Raw genomic sequence first — 23,828 nt, forward strand, 5'->3', positions numbered from 1 at the left:
GAGAAACCCTCATTACTCACTGGCTCTCTGCAGCAGGCTGAGCAGCTAGCAACACAGGACAACAAGGCCAGCAGCCACGCATGTCTGAATCGGAAGGGGGATTCAACTGCTGGCTTCAGGGCATTAATGCATCACCACAGGGGGTCAGGAAGGAAATTCCCATTGAACCCAGCTCTAGTGACATTGTGCAAATGCCCACGCAGACTTGGGGGCGGAAGCAGGCACTGGGCCGCTGCAGGAAGCCAATTGCCGGCATTGCTGGGCCTCTGGCCACCATCCAGAGATAAAACGGGCTGCATTAACTCTGAGTCCCGTCTGGAAGGCCTACAACACAGCATGGGTGAAATCCTGACTCCACGGAAGTCAATGGTCGCACCTTTCGTTTTGCAGCTTCACAAGCCCTGGTACCACACCACCACTGAAGGCCCCCCACCCTGCCACTGCAATGCCGCCGAAGACCGGAGCGAGTGAAGGAGCTGACGCCAAAGGGCTGCTGAAGACCCGGAGCGCTGCCGGGTGAGTACCAGGGGGTGGCACCATTTTTTATCCCCGCTCCCCCTGACCCGCCGCCGAAGACCTGGACTGCTGCCAGGTGAGTAAAGATGTAAAAGGCGCCAAATAATTTAAAAGGCGCCACTTCTGCTCAGTGGGGGAGCGGCCGCGCCCCGCTCCCCCCCCAGGTAAGCGACTGCTCTCCTCCCTGGCAGGGCATGGAACATTCCCCGCAGGCAATGGCGGGAGCTCTGGCCTAACTGTCCAGAAGTGACTTGTGATGCTGGGTGCTCAACTTCAGACACGTTTGGAGAGGGCAGATGCTCTCATTCTGAAAATCGGGCCCCGTAACGGTGTTTCAAGCTGGCCACCCCAAAACCACCAGTTACTTCAAAAGGCAGATCCTTTGCTTGGAGCCATCTGGAGCTAGCCTGAACAAAGCATATGCTGTCAGGACCAGCCCTGCACTGGCTCCTGAAGGGATGGACTGAGACGGTCTCATGAGCCAATTTCCTACTCCATTTGCGGCCAGGGCTGTTCATGGGTGTAGTGAGACATACGCAGGGTGACGGTCATTTGCGCCTGCACACCCTGGGGTTGCAAATGTTAGAGGCCAGTTGAAAGTCTGGCCTAATTTCTACAAGTCTCTAACTCCACTAAGTAACTGCAATTAAATGACTGGGGAGCCCCCTGTGACTGCAGCACATGAAGGTGTTAACAGTCTCAGTGGCAGTGGGTTTGAAGCTGCCTTGATAAGATAAGGCGGGGGAGGAGGAGAGGAACCACCTGGTTTGTAATGGACATACTGCCCCCCAGGCCTCACTCTTAATGGCTCACACAGTGACTGAGCATCAGGACATGCTGATGATGCCAGTGAGGGCTAACCAGGCAGGGAAACAGCCCAAGAAAATCCCCACAACTGCATCCATCACTGCCCAGCCAACAGAAACCAAGAGCAAGCCCTGGCTGGGGGGCTGCAGGCCTGAGGCCGTCACAGATTTAGGAAGGTTTTGTGGGACAGAGAAGGGACAGTTTTAGAAAGTGCCTTTCCCCTACTGCAGCTCTATAGATCTCTCCCTTGCAAGCCAGCAAACAGTCCATGTCATAATCCACAGCAGAGCAGATGGGAGGTGGCTGGAGACTCGGGGGCAGCAGTTTTATGGCTCCTTACCTCAGACATGTTGACACGCCCCTCCTGGAAGGAGCAGTCAGCAGCGTTGTGGGTGCAGATGTGCCGATATTTACACCAGTGGCATGGGAAGGAGCCATTCACACAGGACAGGCAGCTGTAGAGAGAGAGAGAGCCGGTGAGATAGCATCAAAACGCTGTGAGGCAGTCACCATCTCTTATGGTCCCAAAGCGCCGTACAGTGGCAACAGGGACCATTCCTCCACCCACAGAAATGCAGCCACTTCTAGGGCGGAAGCCAATGGCTGTATTAATAGTCCATGGCAACATTAGGCCATACAATAATTTAGGACTAGAGGTGAAAGCACACACTCACGCTCCAACTGAACCTGCAGGGGGGATTTAGGGAGGCAGAATGGAATTACCGAGAGTCAAATTTGGCCAGCATATAGGGGTTAACATCCTGACTCTTGCTTAAAGTGCCATGGGATTTTTAATCACCATGAAAGGTCAGGGTCTTTATTTCACATCTTATCCACAAGGTTGTATCTGGTACAGCACAGAGCCACCTAGCACCACCTGGGGGGCAGCACACAGTCAGAGGGGAGAGCGTCCTTTACCATGTCACCCACCCCACTACCTGCAGCACAGCACCCCCTAGCACCACCCTCGGGCACTGGGACAGAGTGCAGTCAGAGGGGGGACAGGCCCCACCAGAGTCACCCCTCCACTCCCTACATCAAAGCACCACCCTGGGACCCTGAGGTCAGTCTGGCTTCTAACAGGGGAGCCCCCCCACCATGCCAAATCATCCACTCCTGAGCCTGTATACAAAGTTTACAGCAACTCTTGCTCCTCCCCCTGCCCCAGCCTTGTTCTCCTCCTCCTCTGCCCCCCTGTCATAACACATGCTGTGATGACACATGCCACGTGGTCAAAGGCAGGGGACCTGCGGTTGCAGGCTGTGACCCCTCTCTCTAACTTGGCAGCGCTGGGTCCTTCCTTTCCCGCCTGCTCATGAGGGGGCTGAATTGCACACTTTGTGAACTTTATTTCTCATTTTATGAAAGGCAATTTTAGCAAATGGAGTCAGAACAAGGCCCCTCCATTGCAGGGAGAAAAAGCCTACTGCATTAATGCACATTCATTCAGAGGAAAATTATAATTGGCCAAAGGTTGGGTCAGATTAACATTTCATGACTGTAGTGCCTTTCACTTGCTTACAATGCAATGTGTGTGACCCCCTCTGTCGGCCCCCTCCCACATCCTCAGTCACTCGCTGGGCTATGCCTGTGTTTCCTACCCCCTTCTCTGGTTGTGTGTGTGTCTCAATCCCTCCCATGGTTTTCTGTCTCCTTCTGGCTGATTGTGTGTGTGTGTTTGTGTGTGTGTTTGTTTCCCCCTTCTCTCTAGCTGTGTGGGTCTCTCTCCGCCCCCCTTCCTCTCTCTCCTCTGCATCTCCCCAGGGCCCATGCTCACAATTGTTTGATCCCATGAGCCATGCTCCTCTACTTTGAAGTCCCTGTGTCAGAGATGCCTGCTTTGGTAGGATACAGACATGGCAGGCAGGAAGCTTTTATTGAGCACAAAGAGCACAACTGCAGCCCTTCCAAAGCACAGTAATTAGAGCTGGACGAGAAAAGGAGACCTGGAGTTGCCTCAGCATGTCAGCCGATTCCCGGAGAAACTGAGCAGCTAGCCAAGCCTGCAGCACTGGAAAGGCGCGGGGCCCCTCTCACCCACCCACCATAGCATTGGGGGTGGTGCAATAGTCCGCACTGTGTCCTTGGCCCCACGGCTGGGCTTAGGGATTCAGTGTGAAATACCAGCCTGATCCACACAGAGAGGATGGTGGGAAGGGGCAATGCGCTCATGCTGAAGCCCCCTGCGGGAGACAACAAGTGCTGCTGGATTTGTGTTAGCTTTCGATCCTGCTCCAGGTTCTCGTGGTCTGGATGGGCTGTCTGCTGACACTTCCTGGGCTCTATTACAAACCACCCCCGGATTGTTCACCTGGGAAGAATCCTACTGACCTGATGGTGTTTTGGCCTTGCTACATATTCACGTGGCCTAGGGCTGATCACACCCAGCTAGCATGTTTGCCAAGGTGTTAAACCCTGTCTATACTTGGTGTTAATACACTTTTAAACAGCACTTTGTTTAAAATGTGCCAGCTAATATGTTCTTCAGAAACACCATTTCTCCTGTCTAGACAAGGCCACCATCCTGTTGTAAGACACATTTCAGAAGTGCTTTAACAGCCTGGTTCAGGCCCAGGATCAGCTGACACAGAGTATTTCTAGTACAGATGGCGATCTCACATCACAAGAGGGCTCAACACAGGCAGAATCCCAGCTCTAAGCCATCACCCAGGTATTAATGTGGTTGTTAAATAGCTGTTTAGCGCAGAGTAAGTAAATGAACGGGGAGTCTCTAAGTGACACCAAACAACAGTCTCTGACACGATCCCTGCTTCAAGGGTCAAATCACCAAGGAGCTCGGTGCTTTACTGGCATAGGGCGTGTCTCCACTGGGAAGGGTACAATTCAGGTCTGCACCATTTGAGTCCTGACACCACAACAGCTGCCACAAAGGGCTCCATCAGGACATGGCGCTGTCACAACCCCACAAGGCCCTAAATTAATCCAGGACTCTCACTCTCAAGCCAGGCTCACAAGAAGCAAGAGCGTCCCATGGAACCAAACCCAGCCTGCTGATTGGGAGATGGGCAGCAGCGCGGGGGTGGGGGACCGAGAGGGAGGAAAGAACAGCAGCACAGCATAGATTACCCCAACCAAGGGCTTGTCCTGCTGCCATTGTCCCCACTAGAGCAGAGCTGAGTCCCCAGCAATTACATGGAAACACAGAGACACCCTCAGGTACACAGGGCCCTTGGCAGGAGTGAGACCGGTGCACTACCTGGAGTGGAAAGGCTATCCTTGAACCCCAGCTCTGAACAAGTCAGGCTTCCATGACAGCGCCCCCCTGTGGGGCTTTTGCAGGGAGAGCGGTGAAGGAGTTGAATGGGAGGGGGAGAGCCTAGATCTGCAATGTAAGGAAACAGAACGCCTCCCAAACAGGAGGCTCCAACCAACTCAGGAATCACGCTGAATTCCTTCTCCCCCACCCCCGCCGAGCTGTCACTTCAGAGGAGCTGGGATAACACAAGGATGGTGAGTGTGACATAGATGCCAGGTCAGACAGATCTAGGTGCAGGCAGCTTCTGTTCAAATCCACACACCTGGGGCTTTGCAGGGACAGAGCTCCTTGCTCTCGAGTTTCACACCCCATTACATATACAGCAGTAGCTTTTTAAATCCATGCGCACACGCTAAGGAAATATTTAATTAAGCTGCTTGCAAAGGGGCTGAAGTCATTTCCATGTTTCACTCACGTTTTCACTTCCAAATGAACAGCCCTTGTTGCTTTACCCACAAATATGTTAATTGAGAGGCTCCTTATGCAAATATATGCAATTTTATTTCAGCTGCAGATATTCAACTTAAAAGCACAGCTGTAGCCTCCTATCTCCAGTAGCTTTGATGGGGTGGTGTGGAGCGGAAAAAAAACAAACAACAAAGCAAAAGGATTGCGCCTATCGTCCCTCAAGCAAGGACTGGGAGGCAGACAAATCTGCTGTCGGGGTGGTGGGGACTGGCAATTAATCCAAGCAGTAAAGCAGGATCCATGGAGAGGTTGGTCAAAGGGGGTTCATGGGTATAAGCGCCTGACGGAGTCATCACTGAGGGCAGAGTAGACTGTTTGGGTGGCCCAGTGGTATAACTAGAAATAAGAGGATGAAATGGAGCTCCGGCAAATACAAGCTGAATATGAAGAAACAGCTCCTAGCCATGAGATTTTTCAGGCTGTTTCATAGTCTCTCAAGCCTCCATAACTCTGGACATTTAAAATGAGGCTGCAAAAACACTGGGGAATATGTGGTATGCCCTGCTCAAGGAGCTGATGGGACCAAAGAGGACTCCTCCACCTAGGGATCTGTGTCCCACATACAGACTTATACCTAGCCTTTTCCCATGTTAACTTCAAGGCTAAGCAGTCTTTTCTTCCTCTCTCTTTAAGGTCATGGCCTAATGCCTCCAGACCTCTTCTAAAGTTGTCATCAGTCCTGAATTGGGAGGGACAGTCCCACACTGGGGGCTTGATCCTCCAAGGCACTGAGGCCATGAGCTCCTCTCCGAGACAGAGCACTCCAGCTGTGTGGGGGGGGGGGGGGGAGGAGGAGGTAGGGGGTGAGTGATGAGTGTACCTAATCATCTTCCACTCCCTTCTCCCAGCCTCCCCTGGGCTGAGTCTCAGGGTTCCCTCTAATTTTTCCCACCTATGTGCGGAATGAATTTTGTTATGTGCACCAATATGGGGGTGATGTGTGACACCTCACCTTCATATCAGTGCACATAACAAAATTCATGTGGTGGGGGTGGAGCCGAGGGCTTCAGAGTGTGGGAGGGGGCTCAGGGCTGGGGCAGAGGGTTGGGGTGCAGGGATATCAGGGCTCCGGCTGGGGTGGGGCCAGGGATGAGGGTCTCAGGGCTGGGGGAGAGTTGGGGTGCAGGGGTATGAGGGCTCTGGCTGGGGGTGCAGGCTCTGGGGTGGAACCGGGTATAAGGGAATCAGGACTAGCGCTAGGGCAGAGGGTTAGGTGGGAGGGAGGGCTCTGGCTGGGGTTGCAGGCTCTAGGGTGGGGCCGGGGGTGAAGGGTTTGGGGTGCAGGAGGGTTCTCTGGGGCACAGTGGGGAGAGAGGACTCCCCCCAGCTCTCCCCCCCCCACAGCAGCACCTGGGTGGCGGGGGGGAAGGCACCTCTCTCTGCCAAGGTAACTCTGGGGCTGCAGGATAGGCACCCCTCCCCCGACCCCCACAGGTCCGGGGCGGGGCTGAGTTCAGGGTGGGGCACCCCAGCCGCAACAGGTCTGGGCCACAGCGGGGTTCGGGCTGGGCCCCCCCCGGCTGGGTTCGAGCTGGGCGGGCCGGGCCACCAGTATGGGCAGGGTAGGGGCACCCCAGCCTCGGAAGGTCCAGGCCGCGGCATAGCTGGGGCTAGGGGGCCGCCCCGGCCGTGGCAGGTTGGGAGCCAGGCTAGGTTGGGGCCGGGAGAAGGGTGCTCCTTCCCCAGCCGTGGCAGGTCCCCGGGCGGGTTCCCTGAGCACTTGCGCAGCGCCAAATAGGGTGCCACGCAGTTTACAGGGAACTCAGGTCTCCGGTATCCCCAGTTATATTTTAGGCTGGAGTGAACTTGTGTACCTTACCATTTACCCACACTGGGTTCTCACTGGCCTGTTGGCTTCCTCTTCATCTGCCAGGGAATAGACTTATTTCTGGTGACTCTAATAAACTATTCTTCAGCAGCCTCCAGAGATTAAAATTTCCTAATTTATACCTTTAGGCTCCTTCTAACCTAAGAGAGCCATTTTTAAAGTGCCAGTTCCTGGAGTTCTGCAGGACATTGTTACCTCTTGCTAGGATTCCCCTCCACCATGAAGATATCAAACTTAATTATATTATGGTTACTATTACTTAACCCCTAGTGTACAGTGGCATTAACAGAGACTGGCTGGCCAAACTCTATATAAAACATATGGCAGCTAGAACACGAGCACTAGGGAACCTAAACTCGAACACAGTTAAACACAGTTCTGGCATGTGTTAGCCTTGCCTACCCTCGTCAATTTCAATTCCAATTCCCCTCTATTCAGCAATATTTCCTTGGCAAGTCCAGGAGTCAGATTGGGACAATAAATTAGTAATTCTACTCTCCTAAACTCCACTTGCAGCCTAAGCTTCTCCCATTCATGATACCGTAATGAGACCCAGATGGTACAAACCATGTTATCATCTACATTGTCATACCAGGCGTATCACTGTGATCATAGACATTTAGGGTTGGAAGGGACCTCCGGAGGTCATCTAGTCCACCCCTGTACTCTGAGGCAGGATTATGTATCACTAGACCATTTCTGACTGATGATTGTCTAACCTATTCTTAAAAACCTCCAATGATGGGGATTCCACAACCTCCCTAGAAAGCCTGTTCCAGTGTTTAACCATCTTTATAGATAGAAAGATTTTTCTAATATCTAACCTTAATCTCCCTTTCTGCAAATTAAGCTGATATCTGATTGTCCCTCTCTCTCCTTGCACGCTGTGATCAGCAGTGAAACAGTTAGCTGCCTTGAAATGTAAATGATCACGATTAGGCTTTAGAACTAATAATCCCATATTCATTTCAAAGGGTAAGCTGAAACCTCTCCCAGAGCTCACTTTTCAGGCAGTCTGCAGACTCGGACACCACTGCACTAGTTCGCACTTGTTGTTATGAAGAACAACCTTCAGAACAGGAAGCAAGTGCTAGAGAGAAGATAATGAAAGCTGAGATTCTAGAGAGGAGACACTTCCAGTACGTTTTACTGCTAGTTCAATGAATCACGGCAAACTGGCCCAGTTGGATTCCTGGTGTTGACAAAGCACATGGAAGAGCCCGCACTCTCTGCTGTACGTTTGAGAGAAGCGCATTCTGCCCAGCATCAGGCTGTACTACATGTTCGGGGTTTTCTCCTGAAGTGTCCATTTGTCATGACTGTCTGTTCCCGATGCAGTGGCAGGTTGCTCGGCAGCATGCTGCCATCTGTGCAGTCTCTCTCCTGCTTCCCACCCTCAGGCATTTTTAATTCCTCGTCACTTATCAACTAAAAAGCTTTCATCACTCCTGATAACTGGAGGAAATCTCCCTCACGCCCTCCCTTAAACTTTAAACATTGGGGCAGACAGCAACTCCCCCTATTGCACCTGTTCTGCAACCAACCAAACCAGGCTGGAAACTATTTATGTTGGAGCCACAATACAGACCCGAACGCAGGCGCAGAGCCCCAACCAGCTCAACCGCCATGTAACCCATGACTAATTCACCAGCAATTTCTCCTGCCTCCTCCAAGTGGTGGAGCCAGGTGCCACATGAGTGGAGACAAACTCAGCAAAGACCTCAAGTTAGGCAAAAAAAAAAACCCTACCCCGAGGGATTGGGTTCATTGGGGGCAATCACCAGGAGGCAGACTAGCAGAGTTTCCAGTCACACTCCCTCCCTCCTTGCCTCCTAAGAGTCTCTGAGCATTATGATGATGATTTATTATTTGTATTACTGTAGCTCCTAGGAGCCTGAGCCATAGACCAGGGCCCCACTGTGCCAGGTGCTGTACAAACAGAACAAAAAGATCCCTGTCCCAAGGAGCTCATAGTCATGAAACAATCCATGTCCACGGTCTTCCCTGGAACCTCTAAGGGGGTCACAATGGGCTGGGGTGCATCATGGCTGTAGGTCCCGCACCTAGAGAAAAAGCAGTGAGGTCTGCAGACAATGAGGATCACCCTAATAAACACAAAGCCTTGCAGAAAGAGAGGCGGAGTGAGCAGCATTGAGTGGTGGACACTGAGCCTTGGGCCTGAGGCCAGAATCTCCACTCATGGCCTGCTGCCCCCGCTAGGTGACGGCACAGCTGGGCTGCTTTCCTTCCAATTTTGGGGTCATTGTGTAAATTCAACCCTGAGCAAATTCACAAAAGAAACACCTGATACAGGAGCACCAGGCGGCAGTGCAGGCAGGTGTTTGAGGTTAGTGAGTAAAGGAAGTTTCTGGAAACCACAGGAGAATCACCAGGCCATGTGGAGAAGGCTATAGTGAGTAGAAAGCATCACTCCTGAAATCCCAGCTAGGACACAATCAGCTCCACAGAGCCCAGGCCGAGAACCTGTGGATCGCAACATCAGGAGACAGTTTCCTGGTGGGACATTCAGCCAGTTTAGAAGTGGGCAGCTCAAGTCCCCATGGCAGTCTTCCTTCTGTCCCAGGGCCTGGTCCAAGCCTAGCGAAGCAACAGGAGTCTTTCCATCGAGTCCGATGGGTGGCATCCTTCCTCATTCACCTTCACTTGCTCTTATCCCCAAGCACGGAGTGCATCTTGCCATTATACTGGTAGGTGCATGGCCTGGGGCACAAATCCATTTGCTTCTCTGATCTCCATCTTATGGCACCGAGAGCTCTTAAGCGCTCTGCGCAGAGAGAGGGGAAGGCAGAAAATAAAACAAGAATCCATAGCGGGGGAGGTAAGCCTGATCGGTGAAACAAGTAGAGAGTGGGAGGGAGGGAAGGAAGATGCAGGGTGAAGGTGGCCAAAGGTGCTCCCCGAAAGTGAGAGAAAGGAAGAGGCAGGTGTTTGACATGAGCAGTCTGGGCTCTTTCATGCGAGGTGCTAGGAGGAAGCCCTGCTGGTGTGGAGCATTGCCTGGAGCAGTGATTTCTACAGAAGCCAGCCCTGGAGGAAGGACACAGAGCAAACCATGGGGAGGCGAGGGGAGGAGGGGGCAAGTTCTATTACAAGCACATAGAGAACAAGAGAGATTCACTGGAAAGGAAAATTATATACATGATCTGTGCTGATGGAAACAGCATCTGCATACGCATAGCAGCTCCCTCTGACTTCCTCAGATCCCCCGAGCTACTTTTAAGACCATATCTCGGGATGAAAGATACATCCTTAGAAATATTAGATTCCATTATAGCCTACATTTGGAGTGGCAGCAGAGAGGGAGGGGGGGTTGCGTTGCAAGCTCCCTGAGCTTTGCTTCCAGAACACACTGATGGGGGGTGCTGTGAGGGGGCCTGTGATAGGGGTGTAACCCCTTGGGGTTTAGAGAGCATGGCCCCTTTAAATCTTTTTCCTAAGCAGGGAGGAGGAGCAGTGAGAGAAAGGAGGGAAACTCCAGGTAAGGCTCTGGAGGAGGGAGAGGGAGAGAAGGGCTGCAGCCCGCAGGCCCTCAAAAAGTGAAGCAGCAGAGAACCTGCCTGAAGGCTGGGAAGGACAGGGTGGCCGAACGGGGACACCCCAGGACAGGAGCCAGGAGGAGCACTGTGCCAGGGAGGAATCGCCTGAGAAGGACAGGCTGGAGCTGGACCCAGCATCACTGCTGCCCAGAGCTGCATGGGGCTTTGAGTACTGGGGCTTGTGACTCTACATTGGGAATAAGGAGGGAGGCTGTAGCTAGTTAAGTGGAGAGGTAGTCGCTCTGTGTGGCTTTACAGAGAGCGGCAGAAGAGGGCACTGGAGGGGTTTGTTGGGAAAAGTTCACTGGAGCCGAAGACGACCAGGAGCACCCAAGACTCAGCACTGAACTGGAACTTTGCTCAGGTCTCCTGAACTGTGTGTGCAGACATATTGCTCAGTGTCTGCCCTCTCGGACTGTGCTGCCACTGGGCCTGTGGGGCCTTGGTTTGGATGCAACCCTGTTCTGCTGCTCCCCCTACATTTCCCCTTGTTGTTTTTCTCCTCTCATCCCTCTGTAAATAAATATCCCCCTTTGTTATAGCCATTGTACTTTTCCTATGTGTGTGTGTTCACTCTGGGGGGTTTGGAACAGGTGCCCCTGGGGTGGAAGGGATTTTTCTTGCTGCATTCCTGCGTACGCCGTCGCTTGGCCAGAGCTGCCTGCAGAGCAGACTCCATCTTGCCCACGAGGGCACTAAAGTTACAGGGAGAAGTCATCAGTGGGTTGATGACATTCCCTCCACAGAACCCCACGACCTTGGGCAGTCTCCTGCTAGTCTGTGGCAGACTTCTGTCCACGTCACCAACTGCCAGCCCTCTTCGTACCCACCAGGGTACAAGAGAGACCTAGGACAGGAAGAGCAAGGAGTGCTGCAGGCTGGCTCTCACCTTCTTTACACCCATGCCACTCTCTTTGCTCAACCCAACCCACCTCTTTGGATGCCTCTTTGAACTCACCTCTACTACCTTCTTTTGTGCTGCCCCATGTCTCCCTCCTGACCCTGCTCACTACACCTTCTCCCTCCCATTCTCACAGTCCCCTCTGAAAAGTCGCAGCTTCAAGGAGGCCTTTCAACCAAAGCCTTAGATTTAAAAAAAGAAACCTCAAGATTCAGAGTAACAGCCGTGTTAGTCTGTATTCGCAAAAAGAAAAGGAGTACTTGTGGCACCTTAGAGACTAACCAATTTATTTGAGCATAAGCTTTCGTGAGCTACAGCTCACTTCAAGATGTGCACATTATTCTCCCAGGGAACTTATCGACCTTGCCCTTGTCCTCCCTACACCGCTGTGTCCCCCCAGCTCCTCATCTTGTTGTTGGTTTAACTCAGGCCCTGATTCTGCATCCCTTACTGCAAACAAGTAGCATAACAGTTCTGTTGGAGGCAGTAGGATTGCTCACTTAAGTTAATGCTACTCACTGGGAGAAAAAAGTTGCAGAATCAGGCCCTAAAGTTATACGATCTGCAGGACAGGGACATGATCTGTACTTGTTCTGTAAAGCACCAAGCGCATCTGAATTGCAGGACGCAGGCAGAACCATGTGGGAAGTCTGGGACTGGGATAGCAGGGGGACCAAAGGTCTGGACAGCGGCGCACGAGCAGAGCTAGGACAGTTTGTACAACACCTGTCCATGCTACACCTGGCTCTAGCAACTACCAACAGCCCGACACTTTCCTGAGTTTTAAGCTATAGAAGAAAGAAGGAAAAAGGCAACAGCGGGACGAGGAGCCTGGAAGAATCTGTGCAGTGAGCAGGGGCGGCAGTGATTCACATGCTAGCAGCGAGCCCAGCCCCTGCCTTCCTTAGACTGCCATGCAGCACCCAGCCCCTGAAGCAATGCATTAAAATCCCATTTGCCTAATGGAGACTTATAACAAAAGCCTGACCTGTGAGACAGGGCTGCTCTATTCAACCGCAGCAGCATTCACATGCCTAAAGTTAGAAGGACGCCCGACTGCAGCTGTGGTAGAGTTACAGTTGCTCAGCCATTTCTGTATTGTTTGGGCCTCTTGTTTGTGATGCCCTCAAAGAAGCTTTATAAATAAAATGTATTTTCCTGCTTCCACATTGGACAAACACCAACTCCGACCCCCCTCCCCCTGTCCCACAGAGCTAGCGGAGCAGAAACGAAACCAGCTTCCTTGCTTCGCTTCCTTCTTTGTGCGCCAGCATCACCCCAGACGCTGTCCTCGTCCTGGGGGTAGGGTTTATGGGCAGTCTACTGCCACACAGGCAACATGGGGAGCTCACACGGCCGGTGTAGTGGAGGCTCCAAGAAAGAACAGCTTTGCTAGGAGATATTAAGGGGGTTCAATTATTGACCACTGATGGTGCTTAGGGCCATCATTGTCACCACCTGAGGGCAGAGCTCTGGGCCTCCTTGTTTTCTATGCCAACACCTGATGGCATTAATGCCTCGCATACAGGAACTACACAGCAGATGGGAGTGTATGAGCCCAGGCGTGATTTCCCCAATCCAAAGTGCCATCCCACTCCCAACAATAAAGTTCCCCGCAGTGACTTTCCAAAATCCTGCCATCCATCTAGATCAGGTACCCTATCACCATTTGAACTTTTATGGGACCAGCTTCTGTTGGCGAGAGAGACAAGCTTCTGAGCTTACACAGAGCTCAAGAGCTTGTCTCTCTCACCCACAGAAGTTGGCGCCATAAAAGATCTGACCTCCCGCACCTTGTCTTTCGAATATCCTGGGACCGACATGGCTACAGCTATGCTCCCTATGCCACCTGACATTCTCTGTTCCCCTGTGCCAATGGGAGGAGTTAGTTTCCATGCTAGTGGGGCTTTGTAATGGATTCATCTCTGCACAGGTGCCTATGTGAGTCTGAACAAACTTCTACTAAAAACCAAAAGTTTTGCATAGTTTATCAAAATGAAGAAACTGAGGAACTAGCCCCCATGTCCCTTAAACTTCCCCCCACCCTGTCCCCAGAGTCCCTCCGGTCCTGGCTCAAGACTTCAGAGAGACACCACAATGGAAGTTCTGACCAGGAGATTCCAGAGGGGGGAACCACCCCCCAAAGAAATACTAGGAACAGATCTGTTTGGGTTGTCCACAAGCGAGGTTTCTTTCACTTTCCTCTGAAGCAGCTGGGACTGGATGTCCCTGGGAAACAGTGTTAGGACACTGGACTGGATGATGTCCCTAACCTCTGTTTGCCAGAAGCTGGGAATGGGCGACGGGATGGATCGCCTGAGGATTACCTGTTCTGTTCATTCCCTGTGGGGCACCTGGCACTGGCCACTATCGGAAGACAGGATACTGAGCTAGATAGACCTTTGGTCTGACCCAGTATGACCGTTCTTATGCTCTTAAGGATGGCCCCTACTCTGATCCAGTCTGGCAGTTCCTGTGATCCTACAAGCCAGCCCTCCCACCAGTACCCTCCCACTCTCATATCTATTATTTCCCCCCTCCTAGACGTCTAAGTTCAGATGAGTTCTCCCTTCAGAAGTGTGTTCCTATATTGATCTCTCTTTCTCTCCCTCTCTGGGATTCTCAACTCACTTTCAAGGCAGATTTCTCACTCATCTACGTAGCCAGAGAACACAGTCTCTATTCAAGTTGATAAGGGTAAGGGACCTAGCATAATGTCTTTATCTCTAAAGAGGACTCAATTTCCTGAAGAACACCTGGGGGGGGGGGGGGGAGTTAACGCTTACAAGGAGTGCCCTGTCATTTGCATACGTTTGGACACAGAATGACTAACTGGATTAGCAAAGCAGCTGGAGTAGCCTTTAAAGGGTGTGCACCTGATCGGGACAGAAAACCCTCAAGTGGCAGGGCAAGCAGGGAAGGAACCTACACTAGGTTCTCCCCGGGGAAATTCCTACCCAATCATCCCATCACGGTGGGGGGAGAGTTTGCACCCCTGACCTAAAGACCAGCCTGTATGGCCAGCCAAAAACCCAATGGATTCACATGAATTCCAGGGTCAGAGGGAGGCCCCTACCATTGGTGCGGGGGTGTCTCTGCATCAGCTCTGGGTCTCTACTGCTCCATGAAGCATGGCTCAAATATAGGTGTGCTGACAGGGCTCCCACAGTTGATGGCTGCCCCAAAGACACCCCCCACACACACACTTTAAGGACAATCCCCACTGCAGAGGAAAGACCCCAGAAGGAGACTACAGCCTGGAGCTATACATTTTGTCACTCTGTGCTTTACAAAGCTGATATATGTCCCCCCACAGCCCAGCTCTTCTCCATAAATGGATCCCACCACCCATTGAGTCTCCTCCTCATGAGCCAGGGCAAGGGAGGAGAAATCGTTGTCATAGAAGTCGCTAAATCCCTTTTCCATGCCGAAATGTGCATGGTACAAGGGAATACAACAGGGCCCAGTGTTACTCTGTACGTTTCTCAGCCAGAGATTTAGTGAAAACACACAGAGCCCTGGGCTCAGGACAGCTTGCTCTAGGCCTCAGACGTCACACTGAGAGCACTAAGTAGCTACCTCTTAACCAAAGGCCTCCCCCAGGGCATTTCAGGAAAAGTTCAGCCTTATCTAGTCACTATAGGTAGAACGGCAGACGCGCCCAGCACATGGAAAAAGTACACAGGCAAACCCTTGGTGCTAACCTAGGTTTAACAAACGGAGTCTGGGTCATCTTGCCACAGCTTTTTCGGAAAGGAAAGAGACTAGATTCTTCTCCGCGCGTCTGCTAGATGTCACACAGGGCTAGCCTTGAAAAATCAGCTGTGGGGCAACCCTGTCAGCAGTCAACAGCACTTCAGTGAGAACTGGATAATCTGTATTGAGAGGTGCTATAGGCCTCCAACTCCTAGTGTCACGGTGATTCCTCTCTCTGCAAAGCAGAGCGAGGAGAGAATCATTGCGAGGCTCCGTCACAGCTCTCTCCCTTCTCAAAGCAGGTTTGGAAAATATTGACGAGGTCAAAACAGATTAACTCATGGGGACATTTATAAAAGAGAGTTCTAACCCCCTCCTCCTCCCATCTTGGATTTACCAGGAGGACTCCAAGACTCTCCCAGTTCCTGTTTGTTAATTGGAGCATGGAAATCCATAGCTTCCCAAAAGGGGCCATTACTGAGAATCCCCTACCTGTCTCCTTGTCAGCGTCCTTCACTTGCAAGAGGTTACTATGGAAATCAGGAACAAGGCGCATTATCTTTGTCGCTAACGCAAACTGACTTGTTTTCAAGCAAACCGAGCTAGTTTCTATTTTAATTCAAGCCTGGCGATGCTCAGGACAAGGTCTGCTTTCCTGGTGACGCTGTAATGCGGCAGTTCCACTGGAAACAAGGGCTCTGACTCCCACCTGCACCTTGCAAGAGACCCAGCTCCGGACGGCAGTGGGCGAGTGGCAAAACTCTAAGCCCAGACCTGAGCACACATTAAAGCTGAACTACTGGCTGTTCTACCTTATGGCAACTTCCCACAGCTACATATATAGGCTGCTCCAGCCCCAACACGCCTCTTCCCACCCGGACCCACTCCATAGCATACTCCTGTGCCACAGATTGTGTGTGTGTGGGGGGGGGGGGGGGGACGACACAGTGACACCGAGCCATTATGCCTGCCTACATCACCGAGGGAGTGCCTGCACCAGAGGAAATTACAAGAGATAGAGGACTGAATGCCATCCAGATGTGAGATCAAGATTTCACCTCCTCCTTGAAGAGAGCTGTGACAAGATTTTCCAAGTGATTTTGGTACCCGACTTGAGACACCTTAAAGGGCCTGATTTTCATCCCCCCTCTGAAAACCAGGTCCTTTTATGGCATCTAAAGTTGAGCACTGTAAAACGCTAACCGTTTATGAAAATTGTAGCCGGCATCAAGAGATTTAGGTTGCAAATGTTGGAAAGGAACGTAAGGGGGGGGGGGGGGGGGGAGAGGCAATTTACAAAAACCTAACACCAGTCGAAATGTATTCATGGATTTTTTAAAAAGCTTTCAATATAAACAGCCTTTTGTGGTTGTTGATTTAACATTCCCCTGGGCTATCGGAAAACCCAGCATGGCCGCGCTCTGCTGGAGAAACAGAAAACACAACCCACCAGAAATAGAAAGTGCAAGTAACCAGCTTGAGGTTTCCCTTCCCCCAAGCTGAGGAGGTCCAAAAAGTAAAACAAGCAGGAGTAAAGCGGAAAAGTAAAGGAGATTGCTTAAAATTCTTTCTGCTGTCGTCACCTGAGGTGATTAGCAGTAATGCAGGGAGAGACTTTCTAAGCCCCGCAAAGCAGAGCTCCCTATAACCAGGAAAAGGAGAAATGCCAATGAAATTCATTGATGCTAATCTATCAGGGGGAGGAGCCCATGTCTAGGATGCTGGTTGGAAGTACAAAGCCTTAAGATGATATATCAGAAAGAAATAGGATAGAGTCCCCTTAGGTTGCTCTCTCAAAGATACATTCACAGGAGAGACTTTTTAAACAAGGTATTCTAAGCTCATCTTTGACTACTGATGATTCATGTTCATTGTGGTCCCTTAAAAATAAAAAGGAGGGGAGGTAACATACTGTTCCCCTATCCGAGTCTCCCCTGCAGCCAGACCAAGATTCCCAGGGTCCTTTGAAAATGCACAGAGAGCCCAGTTCATGCGTGGCAACAGGAATCAAAGGCTCTCCACACATGGCAGGACCAGACCCACAATCTGCAAATGGATTTTAGCTGCAAATTTTGTGGGTGCCTTTCCAGAGCTCTGCTGAGAACACACTGGGCCAGTATTTCCACTGGTGTAAATTGGTGGATCTTCATTTGACTTCCCTCTAACTACTCCAATTTCAGCTGGCCCACAATTCTTCTTTCTTTCTATAACGATTTGAAAATCTCTCAAACCTTTCATCCTCAAGCAGAGGAATGATTCAACGCTCAGGCCCTTGTCTCCTGACCTAAGTGAAGCTGCCCAAATGTAAAAGTAAAACATAATACATGGTGATCAGAAAACCAGACAGGAAAAACATTAGCCTCGTGGAAAAGCACATTGTTCCTAATACAGAATTTATCAGGCTGACCTATAGATTTTCCTCTGCAAAATATGAAACCTGGATCCAAAAGGCTATTAACTCTGAAGAGCTCCATTAAAGCCACCTGTCTGCAAATGGTATTTAAATGTATTGCATCACCCTGGATACTGTCATGTTCTTTGGCTATGACTTGACTGCAGGGCACACAATTAAAATTGCCTCCAAACTCTAGAATCCTTGACGTAAAGAAAAATAATAAAAATGTTCAACAGCCTTGAACAAGGACTTTTCTATCAGCTCCAACCCAGAGACCATAAATATTAATGCATCCATAATTAGCCTTTTTAAATAATGCATCCAAAATCAAACCTCAACCTGGTAATAAATCAGGCATGGATTTTTGTTACGGGTTTTTATTTCTACGTCATGCCCATAAAATAAAATGCCACTTTCCTCAGCATCTCTACCCTCTAGATCAAGACGATGGGCCCCCAATCTGGCCATAGTTGATGCCACTTGTAGTTAAAAGTCTTGTTTCTTTTACTGATTTATTTTTTTAAATCACACCTGCTTTTTAAATTTGCAAAATAATGACATGCAACTTTCCCCAGCACAAGCTGACTAACGTTACTGAAATCTCATGACACGAAGGGAGACAGAGCTCTTTTCTTGGGTCAAGTTGAGAGAGAAAGTCCAGTTTCAAAACTCTCTTCCCCCCCTCGCTCTGCAAAGGAGAAAAGATCTGCTCTCTGAAGAAGTGGCAGATGGTACCAAATTGCCAGACACGGGACCAGCCTCACCTCCCCAACACAAAACACCTGGAGGGTGCATTCCTGTCTGTACGTCACAGCCTCCACTGTTCACCTCACAGTCCTGACTGCTCTGCTCTGATGCCAGCCTTTAGGCCCCAGAGACCCTTCCCAATTCCGCTTGGATACAGACATCTCAACTGCTTTTCCCCTGATCGAAATTGAAAACTCAGCTTGTTTGATGAATTGTCTTTGAAGAGGCTTTTTGTAGCAGAGCTCCAGGCTGCCCCTTTGATTTGGAGCTAAACTCTTCTGCAGGAAACTTTCCAATACACATTGTCAGACATTCATTCTGCTGGAATCATTGATCACCGTCTCTTGAATACATGGTTTCTGGCAGAACAGAACCACTCACATTCTTGAGCTCTGAATTTTTCACCCAAATACACACCAGACTCTTCTCTAACTAAAGTTTGCATACTACACTTATTGTCATATGACTTATGAGGAGAGGCTGAGGGAACTGGGATTGTTTAGTCTGCGGAAGAGAAGAATGAGGTGGGATTTGATACCTGCTTTCAACTACCTGAAAGGGGGTTCTGAAGAGGATGGATCTAGACTGTTCTCAGTGGTAGCAGATGACAGAACGAGGAGTAATGGTCTCAGGTTGCAGTGGGGGAGATTTAGGTTGGATATTAGGAAAAACTTTTTCAGGAAGAGGGTGGTGAAGCACTGAAATGGGTTGCCTGGGGAGGTGGTGGAATCTCCTTCCTTTGACGTTTTTAAGGTCAGGCTTGACAAAGCCCTGGCTGGGATGATTTAGTTGGGGATTGGTCCTGCTTTGAGCAGGGGGTTAGACTAGATGCCCTCCTGAGGTCCCTTCCAACCCTGATATTCTATGATTCTACCATTCATACTATCTAAGCATGGGGTATACCAGCCATCACTGCGTATCCCAATAGTCCACATATTTTATCACAAGCATGGCTCAAACACCCCGTAGATCCACATTGAAAGAAGGTCCCAAAAGAGTCTGGATAGAAAGCTAATCCACAGTTACTTCCACTTAGAAAACTCTTGGGCAAATGCCCCACCATACGTAGGATGTTCCATTCAGCCTTGCAGGAACATCCCAACCTGCCATCCAACAGCCCGAGGAAAACGCAGGATTTCATGACTGCATAGCCAAGTCATTCCTGCCCTGCACGTTAACTGTTCGGAGGAGTAACAAGATGCTCAGCCCCTGAAAGAGGAGTTTGAGTCACAGGAATTGCTAAGGAGTCTGCATTCTGGTAAGTATCCACCTCGTTCCTGTTTCTTCCAAAGCTTTCCAAAAAGAAAATCCTAGTTTTCAAATGAGCTTCTGCTGTGAGCAGTGACTGTAGAAAAGAGGCACTGTGTGGCTCCATGTTTAGCATCTCACACCTGCTTCCAGGTCCCAGCGCTCCGTTTACAAGTAAAGAAACTGGGTGGGTGCGGGGGGCTATCCAACTGCCAGTCCTGCAAACTCATCGTAGGCTCAGAATGTCACACTTTTGGGCTCTTCCCTTCCCGGTTCTGCGGGCCAAGTTATGCCTTCACAGACACCCTACTGTCTTGAGTGCCACCTGTGCAGCACAACGGCCTTCTGCGAGATTGCACAGGTGTATCTACTGGGACTTTGCAAACAATTCTGTTGGAGAAGCAGTAGGAATGGACTCCCACTCCCTCTCTCTTAGCTGCACAACAAGGATGGGATGGATTTATAAAGCATGACTGTTTAAGGTTTCCCCTGGTCTCAGGGGCCCTGGCCCAGTCCTTACCCCTTCGTTACACCAATCGTAAGGGGAAGACCAGATGGCTTAGATCACCAACAATCCTACCCCAAATCCCAGTGAGCCATAGCACACAGTTAGCACCCTCTGGGCCTGTCTACACACGTTTCTTAGGTGCATAGCTGGCATCTCTCCCTACCTGCCTCTGCCTGTCTCCATCTCTCATGCCCTACTCTGACCCCTCCCCAGAACACACTCACGCAGCCCAGGTCACTTACGACTGATGGACGCTGCAGTTGTAGAAAATGAAATCCACAGCAGCAAACTTCTTCCCAGTCTCCTTGGATTTCAGGTAGAGCTTCACCACCCGCTTGTCGCCTGCAAGGGAACAAGGTTTATGCACTGTTCAGAGAGGGGCCACAGGCAGAAAGGACATGGATCAGAGAGAGACCTATGGAACCGAACACATGGCTCAGCAGCGACCAATGAAGGCCTGTGTGGGGGTTGACTGAGGCACGAAGCGATCCCAATTAACCCCAAATAGCTAACAAAATCACCCAGTTATTGAGATAAAAAGGGAGGGCTCTTCTTTAGGAAGCCTCCTGATTGGCTGGCAGGGTTCAGAGGACAGGCAAGGTTGCTCTGCGCGGAGCTGGCAGGTCGGGGGGGGGGGGGCGGGAGGGGAGGGATCAGAGGGGCACACACCCTGGATTGTGTTTATGGTAGCAGCAAGGTGAGGGGCTGAGGAGGGCACCCAAACCAGATACTGGAAGAGTCTAAACCAGCGCAAGAGTCTAGTGGAGTCTACTGCAAAATCAGCCTGTTTGGAAAATGCTCCAGTGCTAAGGAATGAGGTGCCACAGAGCCCTGTAGGTACCACAATGCTAGACTGGCAGTCAGACGCTCGGGCCATGTACAGGCAGCTGTGCCCAAGAAGCGGAAGAGGGTGAGGGCGGAGCACAATGAAGCATCTACCCCCCTTTTAGCTGCAGTCTCCCCTCTCTTACCCACACAGCATATTAACCAGCGCCTCCAGGAGCCGAGTTCTTGGCGGACGCCCCTGCATGCAGCTATACAGGAACAGACTCTCTGTGTAACAGGTCACTACACCATTTGGCCCAGAAGGAGGAGTGGCCGGGCCAAATCTCACTGGCGTTGTGACCCCTTGCCCCAAGTCACCATGCCACTCACTGAAATTTGGCCTGCTCCTCACCTCCCCCAGCAGTGTCACTGGAATGTGCCCCTGACTCACAGCTCTATCCCGGAGACAGGTGGCTGCTGGAATTTGGGATCCCAGTTACATGCACATACAAGGGCGCAGAGAACAGAAACAGCCTCTCCCTTGCTGCACGTCCAGCACCACAGCATCAGCACCGTTGGACATGGAAAAGAGCTGCTACGCTCACCCAACCATCTCCCCAGGGCCAATGCAGGACTGATCCTGACAGGGCATTCCCTCATGTCTGGTCCAGGCCAGCTTTAAATGACTCAAAAGATAGGGCCTCTGCACTGCACTCCTGGGGAGACTACAGCCCTGCTCATTTCATCCAGGGGGCAGAGGTGGTGTGTATGTGTTGCAACAGGGCGTGCCTGAATGCCCACACCCTGACCACATGTGTATTGACACACTTTACCCCTCTCCTCTATCTGGAGGCAGAGAGGGGGGATGACACACACATTTACGCTATAGATAGCTAGAAAGAGCCAGGGCTTTTAATGCAAGTTTAAAATATACAGGCTGGGAATGGCTGAGCTGCCATCAAACTATTCCACACATTCATGCCTCCTCGCTGCCTTCTAGGTCTACAGCTCTATGGTAAGTGCAGAACTAAGTCATACGGGGAAAGCTGGTGGCCAACCCAGCTCTTCTCTGCATGTGGCTTCCATGGGAAAGTCCTGCAAGGAACGTCAGGCAGCCACTGCAAAGGTGACACGGGCCAAGTGTGGTTCCTAAACTCACCCCTGCCCCTGGTGATGGGGATAACATCCTTTGCAGATGGAGAGCTACAGTAGATCCTCCCATCTTCAATGCGGCTCTCGGACTCCGTGAAATCTTCAAAGGAGCAGTTCACCCCGGCAGAGAGATCTGGGACGTTCCAGGCTTGCAGAACCAGCTGGGGAAAGGAGGGAGAAATATCACACAGAGAATCAGCTAATAAGAGGAACTCATTAATGATCAACCAGACCAAGCCCAGCCAACAGGCCAGGCCAGGAACAGTACCCACATGCTCCCCGAAATCCAGCAGGGGAGCCCAGCCCCCAGTCCGTAAGCAAACACTTGCCCATTCCTGAAAACCAGGGGGCAAGGAAGGAGGTGAGATTCAGAGAGTGTAAGGCCAGAAGGGACCGTTAGATCATCTAGTCTGATCTCCTGCATAGAATCATAGAAGATTAGGGTTAGAAGAGACCTCAGGAGGTCATCTAGTCCAACCCCCTGCTCAAAGCAGGACCAACCTCAACTAAATCATCTCAGCCAAGGCTTTGTCAAGCTGGGCCTTAAAAACCTCTAAGGATGGAGATTCCACCACCTCCCCAGGTAACCCATTCAGACACAGGAAATCAAATGCCTTACAAAATCTACGGTTACATTACATCTACACAGTTACCTTTGTCAACCAAACGTGCAATCTGATCAAAGACTGGATTCAAGTTTGTTTCCCAAGACCTATTTTCCATAAAACTATGTTGACCGGCATTAATTATATTCCTATCCTTTAACTCTTTATCAGTTGAATCCCATATCAGTTTTTCCATTACTTTGCCCAGGACTGATGTCAAGCTAAGCAGCCTGTAGTGAAGCAGGTCATCACAACAGCCCTTTCTGAATATTGACACATGAGCATTCCTTCAGTCTTCTGGAATCTCCCCCTATATTAACAGAGATTTATTAAACTCTAACATCAGTGAGCCAGATATCTCGTTAGCCAGCTCTTAGGTGCCAGTTAACTGGGTCTGCTGATTTAAAAATGCTTATCCCTAGTAGATGCTATTTAACAGCCTCATTAGTTACTAATGGACTGGAAAGTACTTCATCAACCTCATGTGATACGAGTACATCATCCTGCTTCTTTCCAAAAACAGAACAGAACGATTTATTGAACAGTTCTGCCTTTTCTGCATCATTATTAACAATTTTACTACCTCCAGGATTTCTTTTGTTACTGATATACTTAAAGAAATCCTTATTATACCTAGCCCTGCCAGCAATGGATTTTTCCCTGTCTTTAGCTTCCCTTATCAATTTTCTGGATTTCAGAATTTGTAATTTATAATCGATCTCTATCTATTTACCCTTTTTTCTATTTGTTCGATACTGCATTTTTATTTCAAATTGTTGCCTTCACTTTGCCACAGCACCAGAATGAAGCTAGCACGGGTGACGCTTAAACACCCCCAGGCTGAGCAGCTTACCGAGACCTCGGACATGGTGACCGATATGTTCTTGGGCTGGACGGTGAGCTGGACGCACTGGCGCAGGTCCGAAGCAAAGCGCTGAGGCTCATCAGCCCGCTCACATCGGTCCTTCCGCGAGCAGCTGCAGAGGGATAAAACAGCCATAGTGAGGACAAGGAGAATCCCCTGAGCTCAGAGCTAAGCACCACCCAAACCTGTGGGACGGCCAGTCACAGGGAGTTACTGCTACACTGAGCTTTACACAGAGCTCAGAGGCTGGCCAAGACTAGAGGACCCACATGCTGCAAACTCACAGGTCAGAGCTTTACCAGGGTGGGATGGAGAATGGAAATCACATGAGAGGCAGGCTCAGGAGCCCTCCTAAAACCCTCAACAACTACGGCCGATCCCAGAGCAGGTGTTTGGACAGGATGTGTCACACCCACCACGCAGCACCCCTGGCTACTCTAGCCCTGGGTACCTCCAACGGCTCTCTTCCAAGGCATCCCAACCCAGAACTGCA

General features: G+C 50.6%; 1 protein-coding gene across 2 annotated transcripts in view; it reads right to left on the reverse strand.

The window, feature by feature from the left end:
• PLXNA1 (plexin A1) overlaps window positions 1-23,828 on the reverse strand; it is a 516,682-nt gene that overhangs the window by 357,662 nt on the left and 135,192 nt on the right. For both annotated transcript variants that reach the window (XM_074957636.1, XM_074957635.1), the window contains exons 6-9: window positions 23,324-23,447; window positions 21,873-22,026; window positions 20,191-20,290; window positions 1,664-1,778 (exon numbers count right to left, since the gene is read on the reverse strand). In XM_074957636.1, coding sequence (XP_074813737.1) covers window positions 1,664-1,778; window positions 20,191-20,290; window positions 21,873-22,026; window positions 23,324-23,447 — 493 coding nt within the window. The remainder of the gene's footprint in view (window positions 1-1,663; window positions 1,779-20,190; window positions 20,291-21,872; window positions 22,027-23,323; window positions 23,448-23,828) is intronic.

Source organism: Natator depressus, chromosome 7 (genome assembly GCF_965152275.1).
Source record: "Natator depressus isolate rNatDep1 chromosome 7, rNatDep2.hap1, whole genome shotgun sequence".
In the NCBI taxonomy this organism is placed as follows: Eukaryota; Metazoa; Chordata; order Testudines; family Cheloniidae; genus Natator; species Natator depressus.